The 17,904-nt window shown below is 46.7% G+C and overlaps 1 protein-coding gene and 1 long non-coding RNA gene across 4 annotated transcripts in view; both read right to left on the bottom strand.

Moving 5' to 3' along the window:
• pcloa (piccolo presynaptic cytomatrix protein a) overlaps positions 1–14,112 on the bottom strand; it is a 30,599-nt gene extending 16,487 nt beyond the window's left edge. For 2 of the 3 annotated variants that reach the window (XM_077593498.1, XM_077593497.1), the window contains exons 1-5: positions 13,634–14,098; positions 11,444–12,425; positions 10,395–11,363; positions 4,359–7,205; positions 210–4,224 (exon numbers count right to left, since the gene is read on the bottom strand). In XM_077593498.1, the coding sequence (XP_077449624.1) occupies positions 210–4,224; positions 4,359–7,205; positions 10,395–11,363; positions 11,444–12,425; positions 13,634–13,848 (9,028 nt within the window). In that variant the 5' untranslated portion in view covers positions 13,849–14,098. Of the gene's footprint in view, positions 1–209; positions 4,225–4,358; positions 7,206–10,394; positions 11,364–11,443; positions 12,426–13,633 lie in introns of all 3 variants that reach the window. The other variant, XM_077593499.1, reaches the window with a different exon arrangement.
• A 311-nt stretch (positions 14,113–14,423) lies between these two features.
• LOC144068746 (uncharacterized) lies at positions 14,424–17,535 on the bottom strand. Its single transcript, XR_013298292.1, has 5 exons — positions 17,225–17,535; positions 16,079–16,185; positions 15,931–15,997; positions 15,519–15,656; positions 14,424–14,788 (listed from the first exon to the last, which is right to left on the bottom strand). It is a non-coding gene; the product is annotated as an uncharacterized LOC144068746 (long non-coding RNA).
• Between the last annotated feature and the right edge of the window lie 369 nt (positions 17,536–17,904).

Below are 17,904 nucleotides of genomic sequence, written 5' to 3' on the forward strand. Positions count from 1 at the left end.
AAAACGGAAAAAAAATCCAGAATTTGGACAAGACATACAGCATGCAGGAACAAAAAATAAAAATAAAAAATCACAAAAAGGGGAAAAAAAGAGGAAAAGCATCACTCCCATGCAAAAGAAAAAAATAAAAGGGCATTGTTAGCCATGGATGAGGGGTAGCAGTTCAAAATGATATTTATGTGACAGGTCTGTAATGTCACTGCACTGACCTGCATCAGAAATCTTTGCAGAGGAAAGATCTACAGCACCGTCTGTGGTGCCACTGAAATTATAACTGTTCTTACTCTTGTAAATAAACAAGCCAGCTTCCGCCAAGTTGGTGTCTGACATTGACGGTTTGATTCCACCAAAGCCCCTTGCTCCGTAGGGTGAGCGGTCGTATTGGTAGTGGTCATCCCGGTAGCCAAAACGGTCTTCGGGCAGAGGGGTGGTAGGCTGCTGTGAAGTGCAGCTTCCTGCAAACGGGAGCTTGTAGACGACATCGCAGCACACGGCTCGTTTTCCAGCGGTCAGGTCCACCGGCTTACTATCGTCTTCTGTGACTACAGCCGTGATAACTTCTGTGGAGATGGTGTCGATGGATACCAGAGTGTTGAACGGTTTTGTCGTGCTCAGGTCTACGGCTCCGGCTACGGAGGTGGTGCTCGTCATCAATCCGTTAGCCAGACAACTCGTGACTGCACTGGGTGCCATGGTCACAGGTGGCATTTGGAACGTTCCGCCAACTGTGCTTGCTCCGACTGTGAGATTAATGGGAATTTCGCCAGAGTGGTTGGGAAACTGACTGTCCAGTGTCCGGTAAACAATCTGAGAGACGGGTTCAAATGCTTTATTCTTCGTTAGCTGGAGGGGGGTGGAGGATGCTTGGGAGGATTCTAAACTGTTGCACCTCTGAATGGTAGCAGAACAGGTCACAATGGTTATGCTGTCGGTCAAGATGGAGACGGTGGTGGATTCGGAACTCAGGTTGATGACGGGCGACAGTACGGCGCTGCTCTGGCGACTGACATCAGCTCCAAATGATTGTCGCCTGGTGTCCGGGCCAGCAGACAGATCTACTCCTTTGACATCTGACCTTGCGTCGGCTTTCATGGTCCTCAGATCGACCACCTCACAAGGCAAGACTGTCTGCCCGTTCTGTACGGGGAATTGGGTCATTGGCTTCTCCAAGGAGATCGGTAACCCGTTCGCCCGCGGAGCTGGCGCAGGCGGCGGTGTGCGTTCATGAACAACGGAGACGGTGGTTCTTTGGACCTCTGTGGTGACCACTTGAGAGATTAGATTTGGCATAACCACGGGAGCCTCAGCGGAGGCCGATACGGCCTTAATTATGTGACAAGAGCTCGACACGTGTTTTTCTGGGCTGCATATCTCTTGATTTTCAATGGATTCTGTCACCCGGGTGTAAGCCAGTGGCACCCGAGTTGTAGGAGGTGGTGCTGCTGACTGTGTGTGGCGATAACTCAGAGGCTGAGCATGTTGGGCAGTAGATGCTGTATCATCGTCAGAAGGGGCTTGAGTTACCAGACTTTCAACCGGTGAACTCGGCTGAGAAGGGAGCGTGATAACCACGTACGTATCCCGGAGGTTTCTTGAATATCTAGGAGAAGTGGGAGACTTTGTCGAAGATTGAAAGGGCTTCCTCTCAGTCGAAGGGCTAAGATTCAGCGCCATTTCCGTGGATCCTGTGGGAAGTACGGTGGGTCTCAGTGGATGCGAAGTGTGAGCAGGGGAGGACGGCCCTGAGGAAGGTTTGGGTGCAATAGGTGGTTTAACCCCTGGGCCTTGTCTGTGACTTTCACAAATGCCAGCTGGAATGCTGGGTTTTGGAGGAACAGGAGGCGGGACGTGTGGTTTGGATGTTGGACTTCCTGATTGTTTGGAAAATGAAGTCGTGGTCACCGTCTCTGGCCTGACTGGTGCGGTAAAAGCCTGAGGTGGGAGTGGGACTGGAGGTTTCCGGGGAAAGACTGTGGGTTTTTGTGACGTGGCAGGAGGCAGTGGTGGCTCAACAGGTGCATCTGCTTTGTCCTGAGAATTAGCCCTAAGAAGAACATTTGGCTTAGGGGGGATAGGTGGGGCGGTTGAAACAATGCTCGAGGTAACATGTGCATACTGGGGAAGTGTGGGTAGGACTGTAAAATGAGTAGTTACAGGAGCAGACATGGTTGGAATTGGACTCGATAGGTCTTCCGTGTCAGATTGGGAGGGCGTGATGGGCGAATCCTGTTGTTGATCTGAACTGGATGATGGACGAGATGGCGTTTCCACAGCAGATGTTGACTCTGATTTGGCTGTTTCCTCCTCCTTTTTAATGATACTCTCTTCATCGGAGGACAACTCTCCCGAGGAGCACTGTGTGACTTTCAGGTCTGGGATTGGGTGGAGTGCTCTTGGAGATGATGTCATTTCCCCTTCTTGTTCATGTAGCGTGGGACTTGTTCCGGGAGTCAATACCTTTTTCATGAGCTCTTCATATGCACTTTCAGCATCCAACAAAGGCTTTCCATCTTTTCCCAAACATACCGTTGTGACATTGGAATGGGTATTCTCAGCGGGCTGTAACACAATCTCTGGATTTGCAGACTGATTTTTTGTTTGCATCTTTTGATATTCCTGCTCTAGTTTCATGAACTCCTTCCTTTTCTTGATCATGTCTTCATAAACTTCATCGGGCGATCTGAGCTTCTTGGGCTGGGACGGTATGCAGATTTTCTCCCTCTCTGCCAGATCATCTGTTGAATTATCCACGACGGACGCATAAGCATAATCTTCAATAAGCATACCTCCGTAAATGGTTTCCTTTCCTGGTTCAAAGTCCGCATTTTCAACGGTAGGAGACTTGGCCCTCAGTATAATCTCCTCATAAGCCTCATCAGCAGATCTCAGTGGTTTTCTTTGAGCATTCTCAACGTTCTTATCTTCTGTTGGAGAGATGAGCGATACCGACGTGGGCAGCTGATATCTTTTCTGCACAGCTGCAATCTTGGCGGCGTGGATTTCAAATCCCTCAGGGTCCGAATCGATGCTTGGGGAGAAATCCGAGCAGGACGATCGCCTGATCTCTTCCATTTCCGCTTCCTGCCTCAGTTCTTCTGTGGGCGAGGCATCTTCGATAGGCGAAAGGTTGCTCGGGGGTGTCATGGAGCGGTCGCGTCTCCGCTGGCCCCGGACCTCTTCTTTCTCGCGCTTTGATTTTTTACCCACGCCCCGTTGTTTTTCCTGCTCCTTGAGTAGCTCCTCCTCTTCCCGCATCTCTTCCTCCTCAGAGGAATCTTCAATGGTGGGGAGCGTTTGTCCAGGCTGCCTATGTTTGGCTTTGCGGTGCTGCTTACTCTCACTGGACCGAACGTGGCCGGGACTGCTGCTGTCGCTGTCTTCATCCAGCGAGGACAGCGATGTCGGAGACGTGCCGGGCGTAAAACTGGACGCGTGCAGACTGGATGAGCCTTCCCCTTTAGATCGGTCATCCGGCGAATCCGTCAGACTCTCCATCTCAGCCTCTATATCGACATGAGTGACGCACGCGGGGCTGCCGGAGGTATCGAGCTCCATGTTTGGAAATTTGCGAACTGCGACGCTTTGACGTTCGGCCTCTATGAGATCTGGCGGATCAACTTTTACCATTTGCGCCGAGCCCAGAGAGCTTTGCAGCTCGTTGTCTTCGTCATCATTGGGACTTATCGATTTCTCCTTGGTTAACCGAAGCGCTTTTTCTGACGCTCTGTTCGCAACAGACTCGGTTTTGCTCCGTTCCATTCTTTTCTTCTCATCTCGTCGGATCTTTTGCCGAATTAGGTTTTCCTCATCGGACGGCGACGCGTCCTCGTTTTCACTCATTTCGATGATCTGTTTGCGGATGAAATCTTCATCGTCTCCCGACATCGGGCTCTCTTTGCCGAAGCTTTCGCTGCTGTCGTCCAACGAATCCCCCCTGACGCCTAGCGGGATCAGCAGCTTTTTATTCGAGTGACTCTTGCCCACGTCTTTGTCATCGTCAGAGCATTGCGAGTCAGGGGAAAGGGGAAGCACCTCTAGTTTACGTCTAGTCTTTAGTGAGCCCGTCAATTTCTGGTCATCTTCTTCATCGCCCTTTGTTTTGGCCTCAAGAATGGGCAGCACTGTGTTTTCCAGCTTAGCCAGGTCCGAGGGGCTGGTGGGACTGCCATCCTTGGGAACACTATCTCTGTCACCAGGCTCTTTCAAGGTCTCCAACTTTTTCTCCTGTTGGATTGAATGAGAGATGAGATGTTATTAGAATAGATTAGTTATGCATCTTATACCTGGTGGTTTAAGCAACATACTACCAACACACAACAACTACTCCTTCCGCTAATTAAGCTAAACGCAACGGTCACCTCAGGCTTTGTATCTTCATCACACTGCATGTCATGAGGTTCAGGTGGTGCCTCCTTTTTCACCGTCAAATTTGCGTCTTTGTTAATGCTCGCGTTATGCTCACAAACAACAGACGCTGGGAATTGTGCTTCTACTACGGGAGCTGAAGCTACGGATAGTTTGGCATTTTCCAAATCTGATTGGATGTCTTCCTGTGACGTGCTTTTTGTCTCGGCGTCAATGTCGGCAGTGCCGTCGTTAACGCCGACTAAACTCACTTCTGATAAAGAAATAGGTTGCTGCATGTTGCCTGAATCAGGTGATGGAACATCACAGCTTTTGTTTGCTTCTGTCTCACCGATGGAGTCATTTTTCTCGGCGATATTATTACCTGGCTGCTCCTGACTGCTTAGTAAATGAGAACAAGATTCCTTATCATCAGGGATGACACAATCCTCAAGGGTGTCGTTGCTCACATGAGTCTTACTCTCAAACGACTCTTTGGTTATGACCTTTTCTCGACTATCAGAATCTGGAACCGCCGTTTTGTCAAAATCTTGTTCTTTGGACAGAACACCAGAAAGTGGTGACTGCTCTTCCCTGGGGATTGTACTCTCAGTTTCAACTCTAGATTTTTGTGTCTCTGGTAAATTCACCAGAGACGAGGCTGCCTGAACAAGGCTCTCGTCAATAAGAGGAGCTTCGTCATTTGTTCCCGTGTCTCGTTGTTGAGGTGTGACGACACTATGGCAGTCATCGAGTGTTTTTTCATTTTGATCTATTGCACAAATGTTTTCTGTCTTAATCAAAGAATGTTCTGAAGGCACCGTTTTCTCATCAAGAGGTTTCTGCTCTTGAGTTTTCGTGGGTTCTGGCTCAGGTTGAATACTAGCTTCGCGCAACTTTTCTAAAAGTTTGTCTTCTGATAAATCAGATTGACTTTTCGGCTCAAAACTGGAATTAGGTGGATTAAGGAGTGATGTCACAGAAGGTTCAACGCATTTTGATACATTAGACTCGATTTCATTCTCTGTCTTATCAAGTTTGGTGGCCTGCGTCGAGGGAGGTGTTGCGTGTTCAATCGCGGATGTTTGAGGAGCGGTTAGAAGCTCCTCTGTTTTTGGTTCAATTTCTGCACTTTCAGCCTCAGTTTTCAGAGCAATATCTCCAACTAGAAGCTGCTCTGTTTTTGGTCCAGTTACTGCACTTTCTGCCTCCGATTTTGGAGCATTATCTCCGATTAGGTCTGTTTTTGGTTCTGTTTCTGCACTTTCAGCCTCAGTTTTCGGAGCAATATCTCCAACTAGAAGCTGCTCTGTTTTTGGTTCAGTTACTGCACATTCTGCCTCCGTTTTTGGAGCATTATCTCCGATTAGGTCTGTTTTTGGTTCTGTTTCTGCACTTTCAGCCTCAGTTTTCGGAGCAATATCTCCAACTAGAAGCTGCTCTGTTTTTGGTTCAGTTACTGCACTTTCTGCCTCCCTTTTTGGAGCATCATCTCCGATTAGGTCTGTTTTTGGTTCTGTTTCTGCACTTTCAGCCTTAGTTTTCAGAGCAGTGTCTCCAGCTAAAGGCTCCTCTGTTTTTGGGTCAGTTTCTGCACTTTCTGCCTCAGTTTTCGGAGCATTATCTCCAATTAGGTCTGTTTTTGGTTCTGTTTCTGCACTTTCAACCTTAGTTTTCAGAGCAGTGTCTCCAACTAAAGGCTCCTCTGTTTTTGGTTCAGTTTTTGCACTTTCTGCCTCCGTTTTCGGAGCATTATCTCCGATTAGGTCTGTTTTTGGTTCCGTTTCTGCACTTTCAGCCTTAGTTTTCAGAGCAGTGTCTCCAACTAAAGGCTCCTCTGTTTTTGGTTCAGTTTCTGCACTTTCTGCCTCCGTTTTCGGAGCATTATCTCCGATTAGGTCTGTTTTTGGTTCCGTTTCTGCACTTTCAGCCTCAGGTTTCAGAGCATTATCTCTGACTAGAAGCTCCTCTGGTTTTAGTTCAGTTTTTAGACCATTATTTAGGATTAAATGCTTCTCTGTTTCTGCACTTTCAGCCTCAGTTTTCAGAGGGTTGGTATTTTTCAAAGTATCCTCTGTCTGTTTTACAATCTGAATTGGCTCTTCTTTCAAATCAACTGGTTCGCTGACTAATCCTTCTGTCGCTGGAGATTCAGATCCTGAATCCAACTGAGAAATACGTTCCTCTCTGACTGAGGCAGGTTCTAGAGAATTCCTTTCCTTCTCTGTCATGGGGTTCGCACTCTCAGTAACTGCGTGATTTCTGTCTTTTGCTAGCTTGATGGGCATCTGGTCAAAACCTACATCAGGCGACTGAACCTCAGAGAGGTTCTTTACGACTTCATCACTCGTCATTGGCTCTGCCTCAATTGCGTTACAGGTAGTACCACCCTGCTCTTGATTCTCATCTTGAGGAGTTATTTTCACTAGGTTTGTATCATCTGTGCTACTCTTTTCCAACTGGTCAATTTCTGGGATTTCCTGTGTTGCATCAGTAGGGCTCTTTTGTGGATGCTCTTGAATTTCAGCGACTTGGTCTCCTGCACTTTCAGAGTCTTGACAATGAATAACAGGCTCAGACTCTAACTCGGCTGCGAGCGATTGGTCTGAAACACCCACGGCGTGTGGTTTGTCATGCTCGTTTGATGTGGGTGTAGGCGGGACTTCTACCTTGCTGTCAAGGGCAGGAGGGGTTTTGTCTGTTGCTGCTGCTTCTACTACGATGGGTTCGCTATCTACAGCAGCAGGGGCGGGGGCGGAAGAGGGCGCGGGGACGGCAGCAGGTGGAGGCTTCTCCGGGGAAGGGGTGCCGTCCAGATGACTGGCTCTTTTTGTCTGGCAGTTGAGGCAAAGCCATTCATTCTGAAAGGAAAAGGACAGAAATTCCAGTCAGTTTCAGCTTCATTTCAGATACAAATTCCACACTTGAAGTTCAACTTCAAAACGAGTCCTGGAACCGATCGTGTCCTCTTTAAAAGCAAAGCCACTACCATAGTGTCCAATGCCCCAAAGCGTAGCAAGCACATCTTCCTGACTTTTATTTGAAGCTGCAAGTGATTCCACTGCCAAATTTCATGCACCAGTCAAGAAAGTGATTAAAATTCCACTCCAAGGCAAGGATGAATAAAAAAAATAAGTCACTGTCTTTCAATCTAAAAGTACATTTCCCAGCATGGCTACTGAGCCCAACCCCCACACGGGCACTTGGCGACGGCGATGACACATGTAAAGCTAAAAAAAAAAAGCGTGACAAGGCATTCTATCTGCCTGGATCAGCAACGGCTCAGTCAAAAAGTATGGAGAAGGTCGATGTTGTCGCCTTGATTAAGACGATGGATCGAGTCAAGGTTTTAGCCATCTATATTTAGAGCCTAAATGTGGATGGATAAAAGCTACGCTGTATGTTAACCTTTGTTGATTTGGTGACAATGGGACTGATAAAGCAAGATGAAAAAAACTGAAAAATTAGAGACACCTGAAGCTTAGAAATTTGGTTGAGTAACAAGAGGGCCAAAAGGGAACATCAAATTTTACAACGTCAACATCGAGTAGCTCAAGCCTCAGAATCAATCATCAGTGCAATCTTCATCTTTACCTTCTGCAATATCTCCAACCACAATCCCACAAAAATGAGTGGTCGCCAGCAATAAAATGCCACGAGCCAGAAAAGATCTTAAGGCTGATCAATAGTCCAAATTTATGGATATGACATGGAGCTAATGTAATTCCTAGCTACCTGATTAATGGAATCCCAGTGTGGATGTTGTGTAAAAAAAGGTGTGTGTTTTACATCTCTGTGATTGGCAAATTATTACCATAATCTCTCAATAAAAGTTGATTAGGAGGCTCTAATGTCTGGGTGTGCAATATTATTTCTCCAGAGCACTTAAAAAAAAATCAAAGGCTGCAAGGCTCAACTTGAAATCCTTCCGCTTTCACCCATTAAATGTTAATATATTATATCTATCATATTTACATTACTGAAAAAAATACACCATTTGTTTCAACATGTCGTCAGGTTTTGAAACCCGAGCTAATGAAGCGCCGCTGTTTGTATGCTCGAGTATTACAAATGAAAATGCAATGTAGGCTGAATTTAAGCTTCTTGCGTGGGGAATAACGGCGTGATGCTGTCCTTCTCGGCTATTCCTCCCGTTTCCGGCTGAGCGGATGCCGCAGCTTGCGCCCCCAAAGGTGTCATCGACGTGACTCACAGAATTTTTTTGGTCACGAGTCAGATGGCCTCCGTGCATACTGCCGAAGCCACGGTGCCATCCATATACTTCCTGCCTCCACCCACCTCACTCTCTACACCCCACTACCGCCCCCTACTTGAATTATTACTAGTCCCCAATTTTTCACGGCAATAGACGTCGAATCCTAGTTAACCCTCCCGGTTGAAAAGGATTCAACGTCTACTAACGAAAATTCACAACAGAATGTACTGCTATTCAAATCTATTTCATTTTTTTTTATTGCATCCCTTTTTCCTCTGTGTTTTTTTTTAAATTTTTATATCTGACGGACGGTGTGCCAGAGAGTCCGTCCACGCAACAAACTTCCACTCTGGGAGCATTGCCACCACAGCGAAGGGCATCGGTGGGAGAACAAGCTAGAGCAGGGGTAGGGAACCTATGGCTCGGGAGCCACATGTGGCTCTTTTGATGGGTGCATCTGGCTCTTCGCTAACCTGTGAGAGCTAAAATATGGGAATTGCTGGTGACAGAACTGAGATATTACATCTAGAACTGCTTTAATCTTCATTTTTTTGCAGTAGACTCTTCTGGAATGCATCCTCTCATTGATTAGCAACAGTATAAGAATCTTTTTTAAAAATATTCATTTTTTTCCGCTTTAAAAGTGGTGAAATTACAAAAAAAAATTGAAAAGGCACTTGTTTACATGTATGTATTTTGACTTTTAAATGCGTAGTATGGCTCACAAGGAATAACATTGGAAAATATGAATTGTTTGTGGCTCTCTTCGTCAAAAAGGTTCCCGACCCCTGAGCTAGAGCATTGGTCAGGATGTAAACAGAACAGGCTGCGCTAACGAAACGCGACAACTGCCAAAATGTGAGTGTGTTATACAAAGCAAGGCCCTTCTGTTTCCCCAGCATCGACGGTTGTAGCTTCTCGACGTGGCCACTGTTTAGAATGGATCTTAATAGACGACGTTAGACACGTTAGCGAGATGCGAAAATAAATGCCCGCGGATGTGCCTTTTTAAAAGCGAGCTGACCCACAATCGCTCGTCTTGTACGCTTTTGTGGCCATTGACTATTTTTATACACGTGGGCCTCCGGGGCATGCGAGGGGACCGCTGTGAGGCAGCGTGTGTTGCTGGGGGAGGGCTGGGGGAAGGTGGCAGATGCAGAATATGCGTACAGCTGTACCGGATGTGGGTAAGCAGGTAGAGTCGCCTAGAAAAAAAATTGTTTCTAAAAACGAGTATTGATGGGGATTACGCGCACCTGACTGGAGGGTCAAGTCTTCACAGAAAAAACAGAATTTTTGTTGGCCTTTAAATCCCCACGAGGATTAAATCTATAGCCTAGCTCGTACCTGGACATTTACACATTCAATTTTATGATCTATATTGGATAGTTTGGAGCACATTTGAGAAGGTACGGACAAAGGACAAGAAAAGTGGGCTCTGTCAATTAGTATGCGGAAGGATTGTTATGCAGGGGAAATGCCAACATCAGTCTGCTGTTGGACTGCTTGCTGCAAAAAGCACTCAAGCAAAAATCTATTTTGGCCAACGTTTCTTCAACAGACTGATCCTCCGCCACAGCGTTCCTTCTGGTTAAAGTGTAATGTGACAACACAAGAGAAGTAGGTCAAAGATTTTAGGTTAGAGTGTCACCACAGTGCATGAAAAGATGTACATGAAAATTATATTAAACCACATACAAGTTATTGTTAAGAAGTGTTAAGTACTTCAAGGACTCGTTGATGGCGAGACGACCGTTGAAACAATTGGAATTTTCATATGGCTTCGCTCGCTCAGTGTTAAAGGTAGTGTTTGTGAATGTTTCTTAGTTGTTACCTCTCCTAAATGGGGTGCGGGGTTGAATCCACACAGATTGCACACACTCTTCTTACAGTCGGTGCAGAGATTGTAGTTGGGGGCTTCCGATGTTCCTACGTTCAGCTCCGAGTGGCAGAGAGGACAGCTTTCTTTACTCTTGGATGCCAAGTCCAAGCTAGGTTCTCCTTTAATGGAGTCGATCTTGGCCGCTTTCCTGGATTTGGCCGGCGGAGTGTCGGGAGCGGAATCTGAATCGGGGGGAGAGCCCGGCTCGGAGAAAGGCGAGTCGGGGGGAGAGCCGGGCCCGGAATCGGCCGGGGACTCTGGTGGCGATTTATCCGGTTTGTCTTCCTCGCCAGTGACGAGACTGGTGGCCGAGTTCAAAAGGGATGAGCCGAAGCTGAACATCTGCGAGGCACCGGCGGGAGGTTTCGCCGCTTCCGTTATCCCGCCGAATCCACCGAACAGCTTCCCGGCGACGGACTCTTCCTGCTTCGCCTGCTGTTGCGGCTTGGTGGAGTCCATCAACCCGCCCAAACCGCCAAACAGCTTCCCAGTGACGGACTCTGGTGAAGAAGCGGCGGCTGGTTTGGCCGAATCGGTCAAGCCTCCAAAGCTGATACTTCCCAAACCGCCAAAGAAGCCGGACTCCTGCTTGGCTTTAGCCGGCGATTGCTGAGGGCTGGCCTTCTGCTGAATTGGGCGACCGGTCTTTGGATCGATCTTGTGGGAGCCTACTAACGGGGAGCCAGGGGACGGCGGTCCCGGAGAGCCAGCGCCTGGGGATTTCTGCCTTGGCGTGGTTGGGGGCGTCAAGCCTTGGTCGCTAGTGCTTTGCTGCTTGATTAGCAGTTTGCCAGGCTTACCCGAGGCCTGTCGCTGTGGTGAGGGCGGACCCGAGCCCTGTTTGGGCTTTGTCACGCCAGGGGGGTCCATAGCTCCCATTGCTCTCTGCATCTGACAGTTCAGACACAACCATTCTTTACCCTGTGAGTAAGAAAAAGGCCTAGTTAGAAGATACACAAGTGCATGCCGACGACCACACGAGAGGAGTAACTAGCGCTTACCGCCGAGTCTGGAGGACTGAATCCACAGAGGCTGCACACCTGGTTCTTACACTCAGTACAGTTACTGTAATTTGGTGGGTCTTTAGACCCAATGTTCAATTGGGTTGTTTTACACAGAGGACAGGTGGACTTTGTAGGACACTGCTGACTTTCGGCGGGAGGCCCTGGCGGTCCTTGTGGTTTAGTTCCCGGCTTGGTCGCTTCTTTTTGCTGTGGAGGACCACTTTGTGTCTGTTTTGCACCTTGACCAGATGGCCCTTGTGCCTGTTTCGGTGGCTGTTGCCCCGGTGGTCCTTGACCTTGTCTGAGTACCTGCTGACCACCTGGCCCTTGACCTGGTTTGGGCCCCTGTTGTGCTGGTGGTCCTTGACCTTGTCTGAGACTCTGTTGACTTGGTGGACCTTGACCTTGTTTTGGTCCTTGCTGCCCCTGACCTTGTCTGGGAGCCTGTCCAGGAGGTCCCTGAGCTGATTTGAGTCCCGGACTGGCTTGTCCTTGACCGGGTTTGGGCAGCTGTCCAGGCGGGCCAGGAGTCTGTTTCTGGGTCTCCCCTTTTTGTGGCGTCTTTGGACTTGATCCTTGCTGGGGGCTTTTTGCAGGTGGTTTTCCTCCCCGGCTAGAGTCGGCTGAGGCTCCCTCGTCCTCTTCCCCAAACAGCCCAAATTTCGGGATGTTGACCGAGTCACCCATGGAGGTTATGGAGGAGGACACTGAGGACGTCATGGATGACATCGCACTGAGGGGGTTGGCCCCGCTGAGGAAACTGGAGCCAAACATGCTGGATGACTTGCTCTCCGAGTCTTTGGGCTCCTGTCGGAATCTGGACTCGAAAAGATTGAAGGATGAGGGACTACGGCCCGCGGCGACCTTCCCAGGTGTACTTTGGTTAAACGCGTCTACTGTGCGACTCTTACTGAGGCCCGCTGGGCCTCTTGGGGCCCCTGGCTGCCTGGGTGGCTGCTGGACACCAGATTCCGATGGTCTGTGGAAGAAAAGAAAAAAGAAAATTCTGTTCATAAAACAGGGCTTCATTCCAAAGGAAAATGGTCAGCTACCATCCAGGTTAAGTATAGCAATGTCGTCCTCATTATCATAAACATCCACCTCACAGCCATGTCAATGTGAATGTTTAGCATTTTGTCACTTAGGGCTAGCACGAACAAGAAAATGAATACGGCTGAATGATACCGAGTGTACATAACCGGGATGAAGAGGCTTTGTTAGCTCTAAGGCGAGAGGGTACCAATTTTACATGTGTAAGGAGCAAATTGTTTGGGATCTGCATTGTGCAACATTTCGAGGAACCTTGCTATTGGTATTTAGCATTATAAGATAAGGTAGATTTCAGCACCATGGACAGGACCCACCAGACGGATGCTCCAAATGGAAGGAGGCACGTCTGAGGGAGAAAGTCACATCTATTTTTAGTCCTATTAATATTGATGCCTCTCCGACCATACCCCATTTCTAAGCTAACATACTTTAAACATTTATCAATAAGAGCCAATTAAAAGAAAAAAATATTGTAGGCATGCACATTTATTGACTATACAGATATTGTCCATGCATTTTGTTGGCATAAGCTCCTCCTATTCTATAGCCACGCACCATTAAAATCCTACTTGACTAAATTCATTGGCAAAGGAGGGTCTATTTGGCAAATTCACGTGAATTCAAGCGACCATTTTGTGTTGTCGTTTGTAATATGTCGTTTGAATCGACAGAGAAAAGAACAGTGGGTTGAGTTCTTTCGCTCTCTCTCTCTCTCGCTTTTTTTTACCCAGCAGGCATTTCGTGAAATTGGCACAAATATTGGAGGTGTGTCTGCCCCTTTGATCTGACATAAACAATCCGGATTTCATCCTATTCAACGGGCCTGTCCAAGTAATTACGCGTGAAGCATCCTTGTTGGGGGGAAAATAACAGCATCGACACACGCACAGTACACGCAGCTACACGCGAAGGCATTTCAGATACAGGATGAATAGGCGTATTAATCCATTCGTGTGCACGGATGCTGATGATGAGCCATTAAAATTGGCTTTAATAATGAGATCACGTTTGGTGGATTACAGAAAATGGGCGTGATCCGACTCCTGCTCAGCCACTACGCCTCCATCCATTCGACTTTTTAAGTGTGTGTGTGCGTCAAAATAAATAAATAGTAAAAATGGTGATGATATGCCCTGCCTTCGTGCGACCGCGGAGCCCCCGGGCTGCCTGCCCTGCGCCCTTGACATCGCGGCGGCGAGCTGCGTTCGCTGCTCCTCGCTCAGCTCCGCCGGATCCACCGGAACGCCGTCGGGGAGCCGCACAAATCCGCCGGCCCCGTCGGGTGCCAGTCCCTCGGGTAGCCCCTGCAGCGGGCCTTGGCCTCCCCCTTCCAGGCTCGCCTCGTTCCCCATGATGCGACCCCTCCCGAGTCCGTCGTGGATCGATGCGCCTCCGTGACCCGCCGCGGGTTTTAGCTCCGAAATGCGCAGCGGAAACGGTCTCCGTACATGTCAGACTGCCTTCACCCCCGTTTAATGGCCACAATTCACCCGAGAGCTGTCGTTCCGCTGTCGTGCCTTCTGTCCTAGGTAAAGCATCTCTGCAGCTTTACACACCAGCTACCAGCGCTCCGTGATTGGGGGTCTTCCTTACACTCCAAGACAGCCCCCAATGACAACATCCGGATGATATTCCACAATAAAGTCGCGATTTAATGTCATTTCTCTTCATTTTAGAGCCTATTTGCGGACTGCGCAGTCGAAATAAATAGAAAAATGATATTTTACCGCTATTGTACATCTTATGATTAGTCAACAAAAGCGCGCTTCAATCACACTTATGAATGAAAACGTTACACTCTTCCACATTTTTTCCTGGAAAGTCTCGACAGCTTGACACATCTTGAGCTGAATGCGCATGCGCCGCTTTTGACAGGTGAGCTGGATTCTTCATTGGATCAAAATGTGTCGTTAAAGGGGAATAACAAGTTGAAGTGTCTTTAAAAAATGGGCACATTATTATTTGAGGCTGTCACATTTCGGGTTGCATGATCAAATATTCCATGTGCAGTCAATACACAGTCTCAAGTGTGTGTGTGTGTGTACAAGGCTGACATCACCAAATAAGAGCCAGTGAAGTGCAATAAAGCAAAATGTCAAACGTGAGTGCAGAGAAATATTACACAGTAGCTGTGGAGGATGATGACTCATATCAGGAATAATAATTCAGCTGGTTGCTTCGCCAATACGAGGACGGTAAATGAACGTGTCGACGCTTCGGGTGACGAAAAGACAGGTGCGGAACAATTTTGATGAATGCCCGATAAACCTTTGAAAATCAGATCGCTTCCATCTGTGAGAGCATTCATAAAACAATGTGTCAAAATCCTATTTTAGGAGGATTACAGAGCGGCACAACACACTGCGTCCAGTCCACTGAGCGTCAAGTTGATGTGTTGGAACACGACACTTCCTTGCTCTGTGTGTGTGTGTGTGTGTGTGTGTGTGTGTGTGTGTGTGTGTGTGTGTGTGTGTGTGTGTGTGTTCGCTTAGCTGCGGGACACACATGTCCTCTATGCATGAAATCAACACACTGCCAAAGAGACTTTTGTGACCCCTAAGAAGGCCGAACTAGCTGAGCAAAAAATGAAACCAAATGCTGTACGAGCAGTTATAATATCATCTCTCTTGAATAAATTCATTCTTTTGACAAAGAAATACACAACCGGATAATATCAACTGATTGGATGTCTTTGACGGTGATAGACAATTTGATCAAGTTCAACTGGATTGGCCATCGACAGTGGAAAAACTACTTTAAATTTACAACAGAAGGAAGAAAAGAGCCATATGCAGCTTTGGAGCCGCAGCTTGCAGACCAACAGCTCATCAACAAACAACTATACTGTGTGCATACATCCATGAAACATGACTCTGGTAACTAAATAACAAACCCTGCAAGGCGTTCATTAAATTTGAATGAGCCGAAAAAGACAAAGAAAAAGCGAGCGAGTTCAGATGTGAGCTTGGGTAAACTGCACTTCTTTAAATAAGATAAAAATATAAAAGTTAAAGTTACATACCTGAGACACGCTCGAAGGTTGCGTCCGTGAAGCAACTCTGGGCAGGATGTGCGAACGATCACCGTCGCATCCTCGCTGAGCCCTCGCTCATCCCGATTAGCTTCTAATTCTTCCCTCGTCGGACGCCAGTTCCTGTCCCTAAAAATAAAACGACGTAAGGAAGGAAGCTTCCGATTTAATTGGACTCCACGCCAAAGTCAAAATCAGCACGTGACTGGAAGACAAGGATGCAAACAGGAAGTAGTGCTCAGAGGTGTCCTAATCCTCTTTTCTCCTCCAAGGCCTATCACGTGCCTCTAATCTTGGGCACTCAATACATTTGTTTCACCACCGAGAATCAACTTCATACTGTGAAAAAGTTGCGTGAATCCACATTTCATAGAGAAGTAAAGGGTAAAAAAATAAAACTCACCACCCACTTATCTTCTACTCCTCCACTCACTGGGAGTTGTCATTTATGGTTGATTCCATTGAAAAAGCTGTCCAGAAATACATATGAAAAGTGAGTCACAGCTTTCTTCTCCATGACTCAAAACACACCAATCATGAATGGCATGCACCTGTTATTATCATTGTGGGGGCATCATCGTGTTGGGGGAGCCCACGTGGGTCCCCACAAGGGACTTGACGGTGTGGAGTCACACGCCTGCACACATCGTGATGTTAGCTAGAGTTGGGGACAGAAATACACAGGTTTTCTTCAGTGGAGACATCCATAATGTTGACCAATGGACAGCCAGAATAGCCACCCCCACACAAAGAAGAAGTGGAGTGTCATTGCGCTACCTAGTGGCAATGTTCCTCAAGTACACTTTAATCTGTTTGGGGAGCATAAACCATGAGCTGGATGAATATTCATTAATAATACAAGATTAAATAAAATGATTCTATAAAGTGCCCAATTTTTATTGACCCATAACAAATGCTGAAAATATGGACCACAAAAGAATCTTAAATACAGCCTTCATTCTGTTGCATTTCTCATTTTGAGCAGTAAAATGGAGGTAGTAGTCACTTTAAAGAAGGGTAAAAGTGCCTCTTGATTTTCAATCAATGTAGGCAACTGTGTAGAATTTTCGTGTTATTTTCCATATATAAAACTTCCAATCTGATAAAGACCTACCTTGATTGTGATTTTTTAAAAACCTTTCTTTGCATTTCATTTTCGACCTAGAAAGTGGGTTTCCCTACTGTAACTAAATATGTTACCCAATGTTCCCTCTAAGATGCGCGCGTGCGCAATTGCGCACTACTCTCGTCTTCTCTGCGCAGCAGCAATGGCGCGCACAAAATAAAATCCAATTTTTTTTTTCCTCTTTCTGCATGATGGCGCTGTTCATGCGCCAGCCAGTGGCAGTAGCTCTGTCCGCTCTTATGTTTTTCGTGTTTTACAGCCCTTCTATCTTTTTTTAAATTACATTTTAATATTTCTTAATACATTCCTTTTTACTTTACTGTGCAAATAGAAGAACAAGCGGCGAAATCAGGTGATAACTGTCTAAATCTGCTGTGTGTGTGGTTGTGTGCGCGCGTGTGTGCGTGTGTCTCATCAATGTTACCTCTATCAGATAATTCAAAATTTTAATCGCATGAATCACAGTCCAAATGCAGTCCATAGTTAACATCCTATTACATTTTTTTCATGTTTTAAATTTAAAAGAAAAACGCAATCTTCATTGCTTGCCATGACAGCGGATGCCACTCACCCACAGGCCTCCGAACATTGCTCCATTTTGACTTGAGACGAATTCACCTGGCAGTGTTGATGAGGTTTTAACACAACCTGGTGTTAACTGGTAAACCAGACCGGATGGTTGCCATAGCAGCCAGAAGAAGTGCAATTTTCCACCTGATTACGCCACTCGATTAATTATAGCACAAAACAACCCTGGTGAAAGGCGAATCGTGGTCTTTTGTTTTCCTACTAACTAATTTCTTTCTGACCACTCGCAGCGTTGACTTCCCAATTTCCAATCCTTGAATGACAAACGCAATCACCATTTACTCATTCACTGAAAGCACTGCTTACCAATGCTGCTTGAAAATAAACTCCCGTAAATAAATGATATAATTAATTCAACATAGACAAGTATATAGTAGATAAATCTAAAAAACTAATGAACGCAGGTATGATGACGCAACCTCTTTGTACCCACTGGATGTGGTTTCTCTAGAATCCCAAAGAGGGCGACAGTGTAACGTAAATCTCGGCCTTTCGGAATTTCCTTACTAATTATGAATGAAATCAATTCTCCACTTGGAAATGTTCACGAATCACACTATTGCATCAACGTGACGGTAAAAAAGAGACATTTTGTCTGTAACAGATGTTTATTTAGACAACCGAATGCATGCCATAAAGAATTGTGTTACAGCAGCTGCAGTC

This window comes from Stigmatopora argus, chromosome 23 (assembly GCF_051989625.1).
Source record: "Stigmatopora argus isolate UIUO_Sarg chromosome 23, RoL_Sarg_1.0, whole genome shotgun sequence".
NCBI classification, from domain to species: Eukaryota; Metazoa; Chordata; class Actinopteri; order Syngnathiformes; family Syngnathidae; genus Stigmatopora; species Stigmatopora argus.